Source organism: Cebus imitator, unplaced genomic scaffold (genome assembly GCF_001604975.1).
Source record: "Cebus imitator isolate Cc_AM_T3 unplaced genomic scaffold, Cebus_imitator-1.0 Scaffold222, whole genome shotgun sequence".
Taxonomy (NCBI): Eukaryota; Metazoa; Chordata; class Mammalia; order Primates; family Cebidae; genus Cebus; species Cebus imitator.
The window spans coordinates 3,214,444-3,235,033 of NW_016107537.1; the positions used below are offsets into that span (position 1 = coordinate 3,214,444).

Consider the following 20,590-nt stretch of genomic DNA (forward strand, 5'->3'; position numbering starts at 1 on the left):
GGGGAATTGTGTGTTTCAGGGGGCACCTGCCTTCTCTGATGTCCTAAACCAAGCACTTCTCAAAGGGTCACTGCTGGAATGGTGCTGGTCAATCCTAGTGCTCCCCACCCTCTGTAACATAAGTACTAAAATTTAGGACCTTGTAGAGCAATTGACAGGGTAATTTCATGCCTGCTGGATCTAATCATGAAAACCCGAGATTTGTATTTTGTGTGTCATGTATGTGTTACTGACTTATTGTATTTTATTAAAGTCTCTACCAATGACAGATTGGAAATAAAAAAGCTTTAGCACACAGTTTGAAAAGTGCTGTGCTCCAGGGTTGCCTGATGAGGCACCCTTCCTCTCCCTTCCCCGCCATCAGCAGAGCAACCACACACTCCATGGCAGCTGTCCCTAGCAGGAGTCACTGCCTGTTCCTAGCAGCGGGTGGCACAAAGGAATCTGCTCAGGGTTTGAGTAGCCTGACCATCTGAGCAGACACTCTGCACTGTGACATTGAACCATGTGGCTGAGGAGACGCTGCTTGGGCTCCTGCAAAGACCTTCTTCCATGGGTACAAAGAGAATAGAGAGAATGACTAAGACCTACTATTTGATAGCTCAACAGGGCGACTAAAGTCAATAATAACTTAATTGTGTATTTTAAAATAACTTAAAGAATGTAATTGGATTGTTTGTAACTCAAAGGATAAATGCTTGAGGCGATGGGTACCCCATTCTCCATGATGCACTTATTTCACGTTGCATACCTGTATCAAAACATCTCATGTACCCTGTAAATATATACCCCTAGTATGTATCCGCAAACAATATTTTAAAATAATTAAAAAATGGTTTTTTTAAAAAAGCCTTCTTCCATCCTGGATCCAAAGCTATTACTGGAAGATGCTGGCACCGCCCATGTAATAGTGTCTTGCTGTGCATGTCTCTTTCCTTCTGAACACCAAATTCAAGTAAGTCCCAGAGAATCTTTGCCACCTTCACAAACAGGCGTGGAGAGGTAATAAGGCCCACAGCTCTGTGGGACTAGTTTGAGAGTTCTTGTCTCCCTTAAGTGAACAGTTGCTTATAATCTCACCATCCTATCAAACCGCCACTCCATTTGGGTGTGTTCCGATCTCGACTTTCTTAAAACTGGTGAAATGGGAGTGCTCTGCAGTTGGGGCGTATTAACACCTCACCTTCCCCGCATTCCTACCTCATCTTCATGGTCATTTTTAATGCTATCAGATTTTCCTATTAAATGACCATCACAATTTGGAGCAGTTGAGCACAAGGATAAAAAGCGCAAGCCTTGGAGCCAGATGGCCTCTGTCACTTTGCAGCTGTGTGGCCTTGGACAAATGACTGAACCTCTTTGAGTGTGTTTCCATATTGACAAATGAAGATAACAAAAACACTTCAGTGTGCTTGGGGGAAGATTACACTAGCTCAATGCATGGAGAACTATAACAATGCCTCACACATGACAAGCATGCCACCAATACGAAGCATCTTAATAATGGCTATCAACCATGAACATGTACGCCATCTTCAACTTTTCGCTTTAAAATGCAAAATGCAAACTGAACATCTATGTATGTATCTCTTTTCCATATTTCAGAATACTTCCCTAAAGCACAACTGCAGAAGTGGAAGGACCGTGTCCACCAGGTAAGGGCTCTGGGATGGCATGGCCTGCTGACACCTGCTTGTGGCCATGTACACTAGGACAGGGCAGTCAGAGCACAGCCCGAGGTTGTTAACTCCATGGCATTCTTGCCAGCAGGTGCATATTTTTATGTGCTAAGCTAAATACATTTTAAAACATGCTATTGCTTTACCCATCATTTTGTGAAGCCCAGTTTCAGAGTTTCAGAGGGAAGAGGACAGTCAGAGGCGAAGTCTTCGTACCCACATGCCCTTTCTGTCCCTCGTCAGAGATCCTCAGGAGAAGCTCCAGGTGGGCGCTGCTCATGTCTGGTGCCACCACCTGTGCCAGCCGCCTCCACTGAGCCTCCTCGACCACAAAGTCAGCGCCCACCTTGACTTTCAAAACGTTGAATGCTGCTATCATTTTGTGACGTTTCAGGTATGCCAGTTTGCGAATTTCATTCTTAAAAAAACAGAATTGTGTGTTTTTAAGAGAAAGATCCAAGAGGGCATCACTTTCTTACTCCAATATTTGAAGGTATTCAAAGAGCTGAAGAGACATCACTGATAGGTAGGCTGATACACAAGATAAATGACACCTCCCGACTTCAGGAGTATTTACCTAGCCCCACTCTGCGTCAACAGAACTCATCTTACCAAGCTGAAATGAGGGAGCCTGGGAAGGAAAGTCTGTGCAGTGAGAAATAGAGTGGCAGGAGGCAGCCGGTTCCCAGCTCCACCCTGCCCAGAAGGAGGGGAGATTCCAGAAAGGAAGGAAATTAGATGTGCTGTTGAGAGGAGAGAGAGAGAAACCCAGCTAGAAGGTAAAGAGAGATACACCATGCAGTCCATCGAGAAAGAGGATGAAGAGGAGAGAATTCAGGGAAGTGAAACTAGGCCAGATGTGGTTTGGGGCCGGAAAGGCCTGCCTGGAGCTGCCATCTGGCCTGGCCACAGGGAATCCTGTGGAAGGGGGGAGGCTCTGCAGCCCTCCTCAGGGCTGTCCAGCTACCATGCCCATCTCCACTGCCCCTGTTAGTCTCTTGCCCACTATCATGGCTTCATTGATGACATAGCTAGACTGTAAATTCCTAAAGGGAAGGGCTGGGTCCTCACCATCGTTGTGGTTCCTCAGGACCTGGCATGGTGTCTGGCGCATGCAGCATGTCTAAAATATGTTTGCTGACTGAGGCATGTTGCAGAAATTTTCCTAGGGGTGTTCCTTGGGTTTGGGAGGGGCATAGTAACAGTTGTGTTCACAGTGAGGGAGAGGAGAGGCGCACCAGACTCTCTGGAATGGCCTCTCCTGCCAGAGAGAGGAAGAGGTCAAAGGAGGCCTGGATTTGGGGTGAGGAGGAGCTGAGGTTCCTTCTGCACAGAGACTCCTTGGGACCTGGGTAGAGCCAGACACCTTCAAAGGCCAGACTGACCCAATCTCAGACTTTCCCCACCATCCCCTTCTCTTGAACTGCATTGAAGTTTGCCTGACTTCTTGCTTGACCCCAAGCGGAAACTCCATTAGCAAGGAAACATTCAAAACAGAACTGGAAGGCCAAAAGCCCTAAGGTTTGTCTTTCCTTAGGGAAAATAACCCTCAGAAGAAAGACTTCTCTTTGCAATGAGTTTTACAATAAAGGAAACAGACACCCAAATGTCTGTGCTGGTAAGTGGCAGTGGACAGAGGGTGGATGAGATGGCCGACGTGTCCTCGGGGGATTCCTGGGTGCAAATCAAACCTCCTTCTACCCCAAGCACCCACTCAACCTTTCCAGGAATTCTCCAGACATCGGTCAGGCAGGCAGGAACCAGGGCAGGAACTGTGGCTTTAAGATGTTTCTTCTGTTTGAAGGGAGAAAAGAGCTAGAAGCTTAGAGAATATCCTCAGCCCAAATCACGCTCAGAATGTATCTAGGAGCCACGAGCTATTTGATGCATCAAGAGCAAAGAGCAAAGTAGCACCTGACATTCCCCATGAAGGGGCCAGTGCCCAGGCCAGGTCCTCTGTCCTGTGGATCTCCAGAGACACACTGTTACAACCATCACAAAGAGGGAAGAGCTGCCCCACTCAGCAGAAGGAAGCAAGGCATCAGGTTTTTGGGTTCATCAAAGTAAGTAGATCAAGGACACTTTCAAATATTTAACAAATGCATTCACTGGCCTCCCAGTCACTGCACCCACGCACACCCCACACACCCCACCCCAGCCCTCAGCTCACGCCTGTTACCTTTAAGTGCTTCCTATAATTGTTGTACACCACGGCCAGAAAGACAGACATGAAGATGTAGGTATTGATGATAATGTAGATTATAAAGTACAAAGAATACCACCAGTTGAAGTCATAGGCAGGCATCCTAGAAGAAAATAATTATGTTTCATGGTTTTCCATACCCTAGTTCCACAATGCATATAAGGCTGACCTTAAGCAACATCCCACATGCACAGTCCATGTGCATGAGGCACCAGAAAGCCCCCTCTAACACTCTCTCTCCCCCACAGGGTGCGATGGGGGCCGCAGAGCCATCAACATCCCTAATGCTGAACAGTTTGCTTCACACCTGCCTTTCTGAAATTCTTAGCACCTTACAGAGGCACCAATTTTCACAGTGGTAGGACCTTAATGATCTCCCAATTCAGTTTTCTCCCTTCACAATGAGAAACTTGTGGCCTAGAAAGGACAGTGACTTGCTAGGAATTAAAAAGAGAATCAGGAGTGTGGCTGGGAAGAGGGCTGTGCAGTGCAAAGTCAGGGCTCTGTGGGACACCCAACTGCCTTGGCTGGGGGCCACATCATATTCTAACCACCCAGGGACAATACAGGAAAGGTGCCCAGTGATAATCGTGGCAGGGCAAGTTGTGACAGGTGCTCACTCTGCCTTTAATGGAAACTGGATTTCCTACAGGAGGGGACATCACAAGGTTCTGGCTAGGCTGTCAGCCAGGGGTCTGAGGAAAGATGCAAGAGAACATAAGAGGGGCCAGGGCCAGGCCTAAGCATGAGGAACAACCAAGAACAGTTGAACTGATGATACTATACATCAGAAGACGACAGAAACCCTGCCTTTCTGAGGTCACTATGGGAGCAGACGTGGTCTGACATTTGCAGTGAGGCTCTCTCACTAGAGAGTTGCCCACTCTCTAGAGCTAGAGAGCTAGCCACTCTATGCAGCACCCCTTAATAACTTTACCCATACGCATGAGGTAAATCCATAACAAGAAGACATTAGAAAAAAATCATGAAGTTCTTCTCCTAAGTAACTTTCACATGTGTGGAGAATTGGCATTTTGCAAGGAAGGCAGCAATTACTGATGTTTACATTTATTTCCTGTTTGATGTAGTCAAAACACTGCATCAACGCTTAGGAGAACCAGCCATGAATCCTTTACAAAGATGGCTCAAGTCTTTAAACTCAAGACTTAAAGAGGATCCCAGAATAGAACATGGGCTCAAATATTAAAAACTGTATCTCAAGATATGTCTCCTGTTCCTTCCTATTTTGAAAGAATTCATTTAAATTTAGTTTTAAGTAGAGAGGATAGGCTATTAGTGGTGTAAAATTTTATATTCTTCAAATCGTTTACAGTGAATAGGACTAAACAGAAAAATCACTCTTTCTTCTCTCTCAGCCCTGCTAGAGTCAGGAGACAGCTGCTTTGAATCATGTGAATTCTGTTCTGGAAACAGATGCCCACGAACGTGGATCGAGGATGCACGTACATGACGTCAGGACTGTTTGCTGTAGTGACCAGCACGTAGAGCTCAAATGCTATCTCCAGAATGTTTTCAAAGTAAGGCGATCCCTCTGCTGTTTTCAGACCCCTAAAGAGGAACCAAAAACACAAAGTAAAAACCACACACATAAATTAGGCTGTGGTTTCTGATACACTTTTCCCCTTTCAAGAGCACTCTGCAGTGTTTGAACATGGAAGATTATGTTTGGTGACAGATTGTGCCATGAACAGACTCAACCTAAATATGGGAGAATTCCCAGGCAGAAACTTCCAGAGAAGTGTGCTCACCGATCTCCAAAAAGCTTCAAGGCCATCAGGGAGAACATCAACACACTGAACATGAACAAGAGGAAGACGTAGAGGATATCGGGCAGGGTGTTCCGGAGGCTTCGGAAAGCCCTTCGGATCTATGGAGACAAAAGGTTATTTTATTTACAAGAAACCAACTAACTTTCTGCAAAAACAAACCATCACGTATCCTAAATCATACGCTTACCTGACGACTTTCAGGGAAGTTAATTAGGAAGACTGGTCTTAAGGCCCTTGACCATCTGATGCTGCGGACGTTAATAGATTCCAGCGATCCATAGATAATCAGATCGATCAAGGTCAGCTGTGAGAGACACAGGACAGAGATGTCAGTACTACACTGTCCAAGGACAGTGGACGCATGTTTACCAACCCAGGAGAGACACAATGTTATGTGAAAAAGCAAGTTTCATAGACAGCATAGTTCTACTTTTGTAATATGATATTAATAATAGCCGATGTTGGACATTTTACCATGTTCCCTGCAGCATAACAAGCACCTCTTGTAGATTATTTTATTTTAGACTCACCACACCAATTAGGTGGGCACTATTCCTGGAGGAGGAGGAGCTTGAGGCACAAATAGGGTAAGCACATAGCTCCTGGTCACACAGCTAGCTGAGGGCCGAGCTGGGACTGGAACCCAGGCAGTCTGAGGGCTGAGTCCTTGCTATTAATCACACTGCGAGATCCTTCCCCACTACACCCTATTGACCTTTTCTTCAATTTGACATGTGAAAGAAAGGAAGTATAGCCTAGTAACAGAGATGAGGATATCTAGACTATAGAAAACCCTTATTAATCTTTATTAATGTCAGGTTTATGGGAAAGAGATTAATGTGAAGAATCTAGGGCAAAAGAAGAAACTAGTGTATTTTAGAAAAATATAAGTAAAAAAAGAACAATCTACTATCATCCAAAAAAGTGAATTCAGCCCCTGTGGTGACAAGGCACAGAGGATCTGGTGAACTCCTTCCCGTCAAAGGGCACTCTGCATGAGGTGGAGAGACAGCCAAGAAATGAGGCTGGTTCACAACCGCTGCACTGGATGGAACCAGTGTGGCTGTCCCAGAGGAGTGGGGACAGGTGGATCATCAAGGGTTAAGATATGTGAGGGGCTTCATGGAGGAGGCACTCTTTGATGTAACCTACAGCACAGCAGAGCTTTAAAAAGAAAAAAAAATCAGGAAGATCAAGAGCTAGACAAGGAAATACAATAAAATGATTGTTGAGGAAATACTAGTCTGGCATGTTTGGAAAGCAGAGGGTCCCGGGAGTAGGGGCAGAGGGAAGCAGCAGAAAGTGACAAGGACCCATGGAGGGTGGCTTTGCAGGCCAGGCTAAAAAGGCAAGTTTCATTCCCAGGGCCTTTCAAATAACAGATGGGGCAAAGGAGTGAGAGGAGAGCCCAGGAGGCTGTATGAATATATCACATTCTACTTACGACATATTTCTTGTGTATTTTGTTAGGAAATAAGGTTGTTTCCAGTTTGTCAATATTATAAGCAGTCAGTCACCACCAATTTTGTGGCTAAATCTCAGAATGCATCCTTCTTACCTACAGATAAGGAATGGAAGTCAAGGGTGCAAGTATATTCACCTTCAAGGCTTTTGAAAGGAACTGCCAAACAGCCTTCCAGAAATATAGCTTTATTCATTTCTCCAGCAGTGTGTAAGAACATTTGTTTTATGGCAAAGACATGGAATCAACCCAGGTGCTCATCAGGGGTAGGTTGGGCAAAGAAAATGTGGTACATATACAGCATGGAATACTATGCAGTCATTTAAAAAGAATGAAATATGTCCGTTGCAGTAATATGGATGCAGCCAGAGGCCATCATCCTAAGTGAATTAATAATGGAACAGAAAACCAAATACTGCATATTGTCACTTATAAGTGGCAGCTAAACACTGGGTACTCATGAACACAAAGATGGCAACAGTAGACCCTGGGGACTCCTCAAGGGGTGAGGGGGCAGAGGGAGGAAAGGGTTGAAAAACTACCTGCTGGGTTCTATGCTCACTACCTGGGTGATGGGATCAATCGTACCCCAATCTCACCATCACAAAATATACCTATATAACAAATCTGTCTATGTACCACCTGAATCTAAAATGAAAATTGAAATTACAAAAAAAGGTTTGTTTTCAATCTTGCTAACATTGATTTATAGGCCAACACATGGTATTTTATTGTTTTATTCTACAATTTTTAATTAGTGAAGTAAAACATCTTTTCTAGCAGTCATTTTACATGTTTTTTCTTCATGAGTTGCTTTCACTTATCTTCAGCAAAATTATCTACTGGGATATCTTTTTTTTCCTTTAATTGGAAGTGCTCTTGATATGTTGAAATGTCTGCGCTGCCACATTTTGCCATATTTGTTCTTCAGTTTGTGGTTTGCTTGCAGTTGTGCTTATGGTGTTCACTGAATGGAAGTGTTGTTTTATCAAAGGCAAATCTATTGAGTCTTTTTTCTTCATGGCTCCTGCCTCCAGTCATAAACCCTTGTAGGTACCACAATGAACACTCACCACTATGGTTACCATGATGCAGATGTTTTTTGTATCCTTCCAGAAAACCATTTGAGGAGTGATTTTCGCAAAATGTATCAGTCTCCCAAAGAATGCAGTCAGGCAAAGTATTTCTGCTATTGAGGTGGCCTGCAAGGAGAAAACAGAGGCTGAGCACGAGGACTTGCCATGGGGAGGCTCAGCTTCAGTTATCTCGTACCACCTCCAACCCCTGCCACTACCCTACCTTTCCTGCTTGGTACCCTCTGAGAATTTGCCATGTCCCTTAATTTTACTGAAAATTGCAGCAAAATTTTCTGCCAGTTAGAATTGTTTCTTCCTCCAAAAAGGAAACCTGCCACTGAGTTGCAAATTCCATGACCCATACTGGCAGGGATCCCTGGGAAGAGCTGCACCAGCAAGCTGAGGACCAAGAACATTTTTCCCCAGAAAAGAAGGAGGTCAGAGGCAGGCATCATCTATGCTCTCAAATTCTCCATGTTCAAATTCCAGACACCTAAAAGTGCCATTTCTCTAACAGTAAGGTAATTCCCCAAAGATGTGGGAATAATGAGCCCGTCTGTAAACATCACTGTCACTGCAGTCCTGCTGCCTGTATGAGGCTCGTTAGAGATGAGAATGGAGCCCACTGAGATCAAGACTGAAGTCCTGATGGGTCTCCCTCCGTAGATTATGGGAGCCAACTCCAGACTCCTGCACCTGCTAGCCTTGCAGCCGGTGACTGCAGTGTAGGGTTTGCCTGAGGCTGTCAAGATGCAGCAACAGCTCCCTAACAAGGGCATGTTCCTCCATCAATAGGGACAGACGGGTGGAGGACAGGAAGCGGTGGAGAAAAGGACAACTTAACTTGAGCTAAAAAGAGGGAAAGGTCTTGAGTGAGAGCCAGAGACAGGGAGGAAGGGGCTGGCTCTGGGCCTGAAAGCAGCAGGGGACACAACCCAAAGTTATACATTACCAATAACAGACAGGGAGTGAGGACGCAGGGAAAGAGGCAAATGGCTGAGAAGACCACTCCGTGGGACTCCCACTTTGGCCAGAGTGGACTCTGTCCAGGTTTGTGAATGCACAGCTCTGCTTCTTCAGACTTTGTGTTTGTGTTGACACTTATTGGAATAAATGGCTTCTATCCAGAGAATTAATTAATTGGAGGATCTTTATTGTAAGAAAGTTGGTGGCTGTCACTTTGGCAGCCCCAGTGAGCCATACTTCCACTTTTCACCCCCTTTGCAGTGCCCTCCCATGTTGACTCAGAGTTTCGGCATGATTAGCATTGGACAACAGGACATCAGCAGGTGTGATGCAAGCAGAGGTGTGATGGTGCAGCACACTGGGATTCTTCTTCCTGGACCCAGCCACCCACTGGGAGAAGCCTAAGCCACGTGGAGCAGCCACGTAGAAGAGAGCCGGGGAACCTGGGGCCACAGCTACAGCCAGCAGCGCCTGGCAGCCATGCGAGAGAGCCACCTTGGATGTTCTAGCCTCCAGAGATCTAAGAGCTTCCAGACATCTACACCCAGCCCCACCACACAAGCCAATCTCCCACAGAGTCATGGGAGATAATAAAAGGCTGTTGCTCTCTAAAGCTAGGGGTCAGTGAACTCTTTCCATTAAAGTGAATACATGAGGCTTTGCAAGTCTTACAGTCTCTGTCACAACCACCAAACTCTGTTGATGTAGCTCCAAAGCAGCCAGAGACAACACATAAATGAATAAGTGTGGCTATGCTCCAATAAAACATTATTTGCAGACAGCAAAATTTGAATTTCATATCATTTCCATGTGTCACGAAATATTATTCTTCTGTGTCTTTTATTTCCAAGTCATTTTAAAATGTAAAAATCATTTGTCTTAGTCTGATCAGGCTGCTATAACAGAACACCATAGGCTGGGTGGCTCATAACAACAGAAATTTATTTCTCACAGTTCTGGAGCCTGGGAAGTCCAAGATCAAAGCACTGGCAAATTTGGTGTCTGACGAGGGCCCACTTTCTGGCTCACAGACAGCCATCTTTTTGTGGCATTCTCACAAAGCAGAAGGGGCAAGGGAGCTCCTTGAAGCATCTTCTATGAGGGGACTAATACCATTCATGAAATGGGCTTTACCCCCATGATCACCTCCAAATACCTCCACATTGGGGGCTAGGTTTCAAAATACGAATTTTGGGAAGACACAAGCATTCCGTTTATAGCAACATTCTTAGCTCATAGGCTGTACAAAAATAAGCAGCAGCTGAATTTGGCCCCCAGTCTATGGCTTCCTGACCCTTGTTTTAAGTGTTTGAGTTTTAGGGTGGTTTGTAAATACGTTTGTGCAACTGATAACTGAAACAAGGAAGAATAAAAAAGGGTCTGTGTGTCGTTGTTAAAAAGCAAAAGCTTTGAAATCAGACAGGCTTAGGCTTGAAGCCTAGTTCTGTCTTTGTTGCCTAGTGACCTTGGACAAGTTGCACAACCTTTCCAGGCTCAGCTTCCTTCTTTGTTAAGTGAGTGTGATAACAGCAGGCACATCTCATGGAGTTCCTGTAAGGCTTAAGGAGAATACAGAGAAAGCACTGAGAGCACCCAGCAGATAGATAGCAAGCAGGGAGCAAATGATAGCTATTAAGACAGAAGTGAGAGCAATGACGAATCAGAAATCAACATGGGCAGGGCATTGGTCTACTATTTAGACCTCTCTGGATTGGCTGGTGAATTTGATACATTACTCAAAATCAAATGTGATCAGCTCCTAAGCACCAATAATTACTCTAATGATATGACTATGAAAAAAGCTGAAAATGTGATATGTACAAATTGCATATTATACTATATGAGAACATCATCTGCTTAGCAGTAAGTAAATTGGCTTTGAAAATATCATTGAACCATCTCTGATTTTGTGTGTGCTTGCACAGAAGACCAAAATGTCCCATTGCACTTAAAATGCCTTATGAAGGAAGCATCCGCTTGGTGAGTAGACAGAACTCCTCTAACTCCCAGAAAGATAATAACATCTAATTCATATTTGTTGAAATTTGAGGAAAAAAAGGAAGAGGGACAAGGCCCAACTCATCTATGACCGAATCTGGCTTCCATCTGCTATGGCATGCTTACCAAGAAAGGCAGAGGAAACAACGCAGGCTCTTCAAATAGGGCAAGAGCGAGGTCTACACAAATGAAGAAATATGTGGCAACCTGTGTTGTCCAGTGGTTATAAAAATAGTAAAGCCTGCATAGGAAAAAGACAAAGGTGGTTATAAACAAGGAACAGGAGCTACACAGCACCCAAACATCTCTTTAAAGAACTAATGGTGGATAAAATAAGAAAGTTATGTCTTAGTCATATTTCCTTCAAATTCTAGAAAGCAGGAGGCAGTATTTAATGATCACATACTACAAACACTAACACAGAAAAATCAGGAAATGATCATATCTCAAAGCACATTTTCTAACAGTCTCAGCTAAGATTATACCTTCCCCATGGGGTTGATGTGATGGTAATAAGGGAATACCCACAGAGGACTTTGAACAGTGATGGACACAGATTAAACTCTCAGTTAAAGTGGCCTATTCTGATGTGGCATGGTGGCCTAACCTGATTTTAAAATGTACATCAGCCCATCTTAACATGATAGACTCAGAAGAGATCTGGCAAGAGGTCATGCTAGTCTCTCCCTAAGTGGGGACAGCACCCCAAACATGCTTGGCAACCTCTGGGGATAAGGTGTCAGCTGCCTTGGGAGGCCCTGATGCTGAGCCCTAGTGATAGACAGGCTGAGACCTGTAGGAGCGATAGAGTAAAAGCTGAGTTCCCATAAGAACAGCAGACACATGGATTGCATCAGAAGACAATGGGCAGGAAAAAGAAAAAGGCTTTTCACTTGAGGTAACTAAGAGGATGACAATCAAAGGAGAAGACAATGGCATGTTCTTCCCTTGAGTGCACTAGCTTCTATCCTGGGTATTGCTCACTTACTCATCCATCTGATCTTAATCTCTTTATTGAATGCTTCCCTAAGTGTGAGGCCATGCTCTTATAACTCAAAAAAGTATTCAGCCAGGCATGTTGGCTCACATATGTAAACCCAGGTTGTGGTAGAAGGATCACTTGAGCCCAGTAGTTCAAGGCTACAATGCGCTGTGATCACACCACTAAACTTTAGCCCAGGTAACAAAGCAAGAGTCTGCCTCAAAAAGAAAGTATTAGATTATGTTCAAATCTATGTGCTGTGCCCTATATGCTTCTCAAAATATCTGTGTAAACAATGCCTTCAGTTTGGGTTCAACTTCAAGAGTATCAAGTACTGAAGGATAGGTGGTTCTACATGATGTTGTAACATGTTAGTTACCTGATGGCCTGAGGTGACGTTTCAAATGGAACATTTCTGTTGTACTGGGCATCCAAAACATAAGCAGCTGCCAGGAGAAGATCCTGTTCCCCATAGAGAGAGTAAGGGACACCAAGTCAGAGCAGGAGAGGATATTTTTCTTTCTCTTTGTAAGTGTGCAGCAAGTATAAAAGAAGCTCCCCTTTGCCTCTCCCCAGGCCCACTCTCCCAGAGGTAGCCAACATCTAAACAGTGTTGCCTGCACACCTCCGATGTCTCCCTGAGCACAGAGAATCCTGCAGTGGGGCTGGGCCCAGACACTCTCCACTTTCTTGAATTCAAATACAGACTCTCAGAGGAAATGAAAATAAGCATTGACTAGAGCATGTACTTGTACCTAAATGGTATATTCGTACATACATATATTAACATATGGTTAAGTACACATATATATTCAAATACAGTCATGTGCCTCATAACATTTTGGTCAACAACGAACCACATACGTAACAAGGGACCCATAAGATTATAACGAGCTGAAAAATTCCTACCATCTAGTGAGTTCATAGCTGTCATAACGTCATAGCACGATAAAATACATGATTGTGGTGATGCTGGTGTCTACAAACCTGCACGGCCAGTGGTATAAAAGTCTAGCACATACGATTATGTATGGTACATTAAATTTGATAATGACAATAAATGATTATATTACTGGTTTATGTATTTAGTATACTTTTTATGGTTATTTTAGAGTGTACTCCTTCTATTTATTAAAAAAGTTAACTGTAAAACAGCCTCAGGCAAGTCCTTCAGGAAGACTCCAGAAGAAGACATTGTCATCCCAGGCGATTACAGCTCCATGAGTGTTACGGCCCTGAAGACCTTCCAGTGGGATGATATGTGGAGACAGAAGACAGTGATATTGAGGATCCTGACCCTGAGTAGGCCTAGGCTAATGCCTGTGTTTGTGTGTTAGTTTTCAATAAAGAGTTTAAAAAGTTAAGATTTTTTTAAGTTTAAAAATATTAAAAAGCTTATAGAATAAGGACATAAAGAAAGAAAATGTTTTGTTAGCTATGCAATGTGTTTTAAGCTGCTATTGCAAAAGAATCAAAAAGTTTATACAGTAGAAAATTTATAGTAGGCTAAGGTTAATTTGTTATTGAAGAAAGAAAAATATTTTGTACAAATTTAATATAGTCTAACTGTCCTGTGTTTCTGAAGTCTACAGTAGTGCACAGTAATGTCCAAGGCCCTCACAGGCTCTCACCACTCACTCACTGACTCACCCAGGGCAACTTCCAGTCCTGCAAGCTCCATTCATGGGAAGTGTCCTATTCATTTTGTACCTCTTATACTGTATTTTTACTGTACCTTTTCTATGTTGAGATACATGAATACACCATTATGTTACAGTTATCTGCTGTATTCAGTACAGTAATATGTTGTACACGTTTGTAGCCTAGAAAAATAGGCTACAGCCTAGGCGTCTAGTAAGTAATGCCATCTAGGTTGGTGTAAGTACACTCTATGATATTTGCACAGTGATGCAATCCCCTAATGATTTATTTATCAGATCTTATCCCTGCTGTTAAGTGACACATTACTGTATATATACATATACATACAAACAAATCCGTAACACAAAATTATATGCTACATATTTATACCACATTATACATGTATATACATATAAACACAAAATACAAAATTCCTTTTATATTTGCAAGTTTGCCAAAGATGTTGAGCAACTGGAATTCTCATACATTGCTGGTAGGAACAGAAAATGGCATGTTTACTTTGGAAGACAGTTTGGTAGTATCTTAAAATATTAAAAAGTACGACCCAGCCATGCTACTCCTAAGTGTTTACCAAAAGAAAAGACAGCATATGTCCACACAAAGACTAGTACATCCAACCCAAGTATGTGGCTCATGTCAGACACCTCATCCCAAAGCTGCACATATATACATATGTTCATCCAGCTTAACAGCCCCAAACTAGAAGCCAACAAAATGTCCATGAACAGGTGAGTGAATAAACAAAATATACTGTATCTCTACAATGGAATACTACCCAGCAATAAAAAGGAATGAGCAACTAATAGATGCAATGAAATGGATGACTCTCAAAATAATTGTGCTGAGTGAAAGAAGCCAACCACCTCTCTAAAAGAGTATTCACTGTATGATTCCATCTGCATAAAACTCTAGAAAATAAAAACTAACCTACACTGACAGAAACCGGATCAGTGATTGTGTGTGGGCAGGGGGAGGAAGACAGGAACAGGCTGGGCATGGTGGCTCATGCCTGTAATCTCAACATTTTGGGAGGCCAAGGCGGGCAGATCACTTGAGGTCAGGAGTTTGAGACTAGCCTGGACAACATGGGGCAACCCTATCTCTACTAAAAATACAAAAACTACGTGGGCATGGTGGTGTACACCTCTAATCCAGCCACTCAGGAGGCTGAGGCAGGAGAATAGCTTGAACCTGGGAGGCAGAGATTGCAGTGAGCCGAGATCGTGCCACTGTACTCCAGCCTGGACGACAGAAAGTGACTCCATCTCAAACAAACAAACAAACAAATAAACAAAGAGATAACTAAGAGAGAGAGATTAAAAATAGGCATAAGAAAACATTTAGTGGGCAATTAATATGTTCACGATTCTAATCATGGCATAACTATCACAAGGGTATTTATATATCAAAACTCATCAAGCTGCATACTTCAAATAAATGTAGTTTAGTGTGTATCTATTATAGTTTTAAAAAGCTGTTAAAATGCCCAAAAAGAAAAACAAATCAATGGATTAAAAAATTGATGCGGAACAATCATCTCATAGATGAATTAACTGCTGTAAGAGTCAATTGCTTTTTGAGCAACAGGTATGTTTAGAGCTGGTATTGCAATTCTTAGAGGCAGCTTGTTAAAATCTAAGAAGTACCATATAAATGTGTTTAACACTTATCACACATTTTTCTTTTCTTTTTTTTTTCTTTTTGAGATGGAGCTTCACTTTGTCGCCCAGGCTGGAGTGCAGTGGCACAATCTTGGCTTACTGCGACCTCCATCTCACGGGTTCAAGCGATTCTCCTATCTCAGCCACCCAAGTAGCTGTGATTATGGGCACTCACCACCACACCCTGTTAATTTTTGTATTTTTAGTAGAATCAGCATTTCACCATGTTGGCCAGTCTGGTCTTGAACTCCTAACCTCAAGTGACTCACCCATCTTGGCCTCCCAAAGTGCTAAGATTACAGGCATGAGCCACAGCACCCAGCCAAACATTTTTCCTTTACATATTTAAAAAACATTCTAGTAGGAAAACTATTAATATCAATTTTTTTTTTCATTGAACATCTTTAACACTGAGGAAGAGTACAGTTCCCAGGATATGCTTAGAAATATATTTTTGGTAGAAAATGCCTCACATCAACAAGAGTTGGCTTTTTTTTAATGAACACACACGAACGTTAAGAAAATTCCCTTAAGGCTCAAAAAGATCATACTCAAAGAATTCTGATATTGAAGCTTTTTTTTTTTTTAGATAGAGACTTGCTCTGTAGCCCAGGCTGGAGTGCGGTGGCGCAATCTCGGCTCACTGCAACCTCCGCCTCCCGGGTCCTAGTTCAAGCAATTCTCCTACCTCAGCCTCCCAAGTAGCTGGGATTACAGGCACGAGCCACCATATCTAGCTGATTTTTGTATTATTTTGTAGAGGCAGGGTTTCACCATGTTGGCCAGTCTGGTCTTGAACTACTGACCTCGTGATCCGCCCACCTGCCAAAGTTCTGGGATTACAGGCATGAGCCACGGTGCCCTGCCGATATTGAGGCTTTTAAAAAAATATTTATGGCAAAATCTTTTAAGGCCACTGTTGTCCCAAATTTAAAAGATGATGCTGCGAACATCTTTATAGTCCCAGTGAGGCAATTTGTCCACAAACATAAGCAGTTAACACTCATGGATTTGAGATGCATCCTTCATATGCCTTCCAGGTAGATAATGGAAAAAAACACTCACCAGCAATGCCCCAGCCAGTTAGGCCCTGGGGGTCATCTCCATGAAATAGACCCCAGACATTGAATGACAAGTACCACATCACCCCACCAACTGCCATCTGAACTCATCCCTGCTGTTTTAAAATCTGCTGATTCTTTCATATTAGCCACTTCACCTTTACAATAACGTTTCAAAGGTTTCCCATTTTTAACTAGTATTACATTTCTGACATCGATCGCCTTTTAAAATCTCATCTACTTTATGTTTTGGTTCTAATTGCCTTCCCTCTCCTCCTCCCTCCCATTTGTGTGCAATGTTCTAAGTGTCCTGTGTTTTCCGTGGGAAGTGGTACTCTTAGAAGACAGGCTTTACTATAATGAGCTTGTTTATTTGAACTAAGGCCATTTGTATTTTCCCTTAAAACAAACTGTTTTTATCCAATCCAAGAATGTGGATTATGTTAGATATCCCATTCCAAAACTGCACATACTTTTCAAGTTTACATGGGAACCATTGTCCACATGCAAAGACCAAATAGCAGATGTTTCTTCAGATACAGCTAAAATGTGGCTGCAAACCTCAAAACAGCACTCCAGCTATGGGAGGCATTGGTAACTGCAGGGGTGGCGATTCTTAATTCCCACAGCATATGACAATCACCTTAACAGCTTTTAAAGACCCTACCAAAGTCCAAGTCACATGCAGACCCAAATTGCATCAGACCCTCTGGGAGGTGGAACCCAGGATTAATCTTTTAAAGTTCACAAGTGATTTGAATGTGCAGTCAAGACTGAAAACCACTGATGTAAATATGGACACTTTCCTGCTATTTCTTGTATTTTTTTCATTTTCCTTTCTTCTTTTCTTTCTTTCTTCTTTTATTATTTATTTATTTATTTATTTTGAGGCCGGACCTTGCTCTGTTGCCCAGGCTAAAGTGCAGTAGTGTGATCATGGCTCACTGGCAGCCTCAACCTCCCAAACTCAAGTGATTCTCCGGCCTCAGCTTCCTGAGTACCTGGGGCTACAGAGTGTGTGCCACCACACCCAGCTAATTACTGTATTTTTTTGTAGAGACAGGTTTTGCCGTGTTGCCCAGGCTGGTCTCAATTTCCTGGGCTCAAGCAATCTGTCCACCTTGGCCTTCCAAAGTGTTGAGATCACAGGTAACAACCACTGTGCCTGCCTGTTTTCTGTTTGAATTGCACCATGACAATAATTGCCTTCTCTTGATTTTTTCTTTCTCTTCTTCTCAGAGCTGTGATATTTCTTTTCCCCCTCCCAACACTTAAAAATGTTGTTAAGAATTTTGTGTTTTCTCTCCCAACCCCACCCTACAACTCTGGGGAAGACGAATCACTTGTAATCCCTTAGAGGGTGAAAAGAACACAGTAAGGAGGGAAAGATAGATTCCAGAGGCTCTCAGTGGAGACTGCAAGAAAGTTCCTTCTCTATGTACCCAGCAAATGCTTTCTTCAGTATTAACTGCGGTAGGAATAAACCACCGTAAGCTCCCAAATACCTTTAAGTCATTCAACAAGAACCTAGGCAAAATGCAAAGTTGTTGATAGAAGTGCTTTGAAAACAGCCAATATGTCTTGTTTATATAGGTAAGAAAATTAACGTAATTAACTATAACTTAAGGGAAAGAGAAGTTCCCACACATTTTAAGTTAAATTCTTCCACATTTCCATTTTTCTTTCCAATTCCAATGCTCCTTTCCTTACTAACAACACTACACACTAGTCCCCCCATTATTTGAGAAGAATATGTCCCAAGATGCTCAGTTGGTTCCTGAAACTGAGCATGGTAACCAAACCCTGTATATACTATGCCTTTTTCATCTGATAACCCAACGGCTGCTAAGTGACTAGCAGGCAAGTAGTGTCTACAGCGTGGAAATGTGGGACAAAGTGATGATTCAATCCCAGGCAGAACAGAGCGGGACATCTGGAGGTTTTACCATGCTACTCAGAACAGCAGACAATTAAAAACTTATGAGTTGTTTATTTCTAGAACTTTTTATTGGATATTTTTGGACTGAAGTTGACCTAGAGTAACTGGAACCACAGAAGGCAAAACCAAAAACCATGGATAAGTAAGGCTACTGTACCTTCTGTCTCCCTCAGTACCCCCTGTCCTCCTACAAGCTCTTCCTGTACACTGATACAATAGAGTAGTACTGCTTTCCCCATGAGACCCCCTATTCAAAAGCATCAAGTGATTTCTCTGTCCAATCAAGTGCAAAACCCTTGGCTTAGCATTTAGGGGCTCCTAAATGTCTCCTCTCCTTTCCTCTCCAATTTAATCTCCCTCACTTTTCCTTTAAGAACACTCTTCTCTAGCCAAAATTGGTGAACTTGTCCACTGTCCCTCTATGGACCCACCTCCATGCCTGATCTCATGCTCACCTAAAACCAGGAGTAGCTTTCCCAGTTTCCTTCATTGGAAACCTGTCTCAAATTTCATTTTTTCCATGAAGACTGGCAATCCCAGCAGCTTCTATTTCCATATAGAAAGGCTGCCTGGAGGAGCTGGGGTTTTGACATACATTGTGGACATTTTATACAAAGAAATAGCTGCTAGGGATAGGACAGGGCACAGCAGCTGTGGGAGAAAGGTGAGAGAGTAAGTGGCAGTGAGGTGTTGGGATAAAAACCTTATGTCCCTCTATAAAGAAAGTAGCAAACCAGCAACGAATAGGCCAAGTGCAGCCTAAAGTTGTGTTCTGTTTGGCCCAGAGAGTGTTTTTAGATGCTGGCTGCTCATTTAATTTTTTAAAACCTGGAGCTTACACAAAAATTTGAACTTCTCACTTCTCTTTAAAAGATTATAACATTTGGCTATGCTGCACTGTATTTCAACAAATTCTTGCTACCCACCCTGATTCTTGGTCACCTGAATAAACACTTATTATTTTCCCTAATTCTGTGGGTCAGCTGGGCAGTCCTGGTCTGGGCCAACTTAGCTGATATCTGTGGTCATCAGGGGCTGGATGGTCTAGAATAGTCTTGCTCACATGTATTGGCCATGTGCATCCTGCAGCAGGCTACCCAGGGCTCTTCCACAGGTGGTGGTCAAAGTTTCCCAAGGGCATCAGGAGAGCAAGCACCAATGTTCGAGTGCTTTTCACACCTCTGCCTGTAGCCCAACTGCTAATATCCCATTGGCCAAAGCATGTCTCATGGCCAAGCCGATTCAAGGGCTGGAGAAACAGAACCCACCTCTTGATATAAGAAGTTGCAAAGGCACATTGCGAAGAGAGTATGTATTCAGGGATGGGAAGACTTTCTGGCCATTTTTGCAATCATGATAGCCACAGTCAGCTGGAGGTGGGTAGCTCTGGTATTCTTGGGGCAGAGGACATGCCATCCAGGTCATCTGAAGCCCCACACCTCTCCCTCACGGAATCATTCCTAGCTAGCACACTGGCTTTTTGTTGCTCCTTGGACCACCTGAGTAGAACACTTTCTCAAACCCTCCTGGTTACTGCAAGCAACAGCTCTGCAAATTGCTAAGAAGGAACACCAAGGGACTAAGACCCCAAAACAGGGTAATGCAAGATCTGCACGAACAGATTTAAGAATAAGAACATTAGTCCGGGATCCAAGATGGCCGTTTAGGAACAGCTCAGGATTGCAGCTCCCAGTGAAAGCACAGAGGGTGCTGCAGGCGATCCCCAGGCAAGCAGGGCCTGGAGTGAACCTCAGCAGACCTACAGCATAGGGGCCAGACTGTCAGAAGGAAAACCAAGAAACAGAAATAACCTCATCATCAACAAACAGAATGTCCACTCAGAGACCCAATCTGAAAGCCAGCAATTAAAAAGACGATAGGTGGATAAATCCATAAAGATGGGAAGAAACCAGCGCAAAAAGGATGAAAACACCCGAAACCAGAACACCTCTCCTCCTAAAAGGGATCACAATTCCTTACCAGCAAGGGAACAAGGTTGGATGGGGAACGAGTGCGATGAAATGACAGAATCAGACTTCAGAAGGTGGGTAGTAAGAAACTTCTGTGGACTAAAAGAACATATTCTAACCCAATGCAAAGAAACTAAGAAC

The 20,590-nt window shown here is 43.2% G+C and overlaps 1 protein-coding gene across 2 annotated transcripts in view; it reads right to left on the reverse strand.

Annotated features, from left to right (window-relative positions):
* LOC108318662 (two pore calcium channel protein 2-like) overlaps nt 1-20,590 on the reverse strand; it is a 45,415-nt gene that overhangs the window by 17,571 nt on the left and 7,254 nt on the right. For both annotated transcript variants that reach the window (XM_017549852.2, XM_037727193.1), the window contains exons 2-9: nt 12,536-12,618; nt 11,301-11,415; nt 8,208-8,336; nt 5,860-5,976; nt 5,652-5,770; nt 5,350-5,451; nt 3,859-3,985; nt 1,896-2,097 (exon numbers count right to left, since the gene is read on the reverse strand). In XM_017549852.2, the coding sequence (XP_017405341.1) occupies nt 1,896-2,097; nt 3,859-3,985; nt 5,350-5,451; nt 5,652-5,770; nt 5,860-5,976; nt 8,208-8,336; nt 11,301-11,415; nt 12,536-12,618 (994 nt within the window). The remainder of the gene's footprint in view (nt 1-1,895; nt 2,098-3,858; nt 3,986-5,349; nt 5,452-5,651; nt 5,771-5,859; nt 5,977-8,207; nt 8,337-11,300; nt 11,416-12,535; nt 12,619-20,590) is intronic.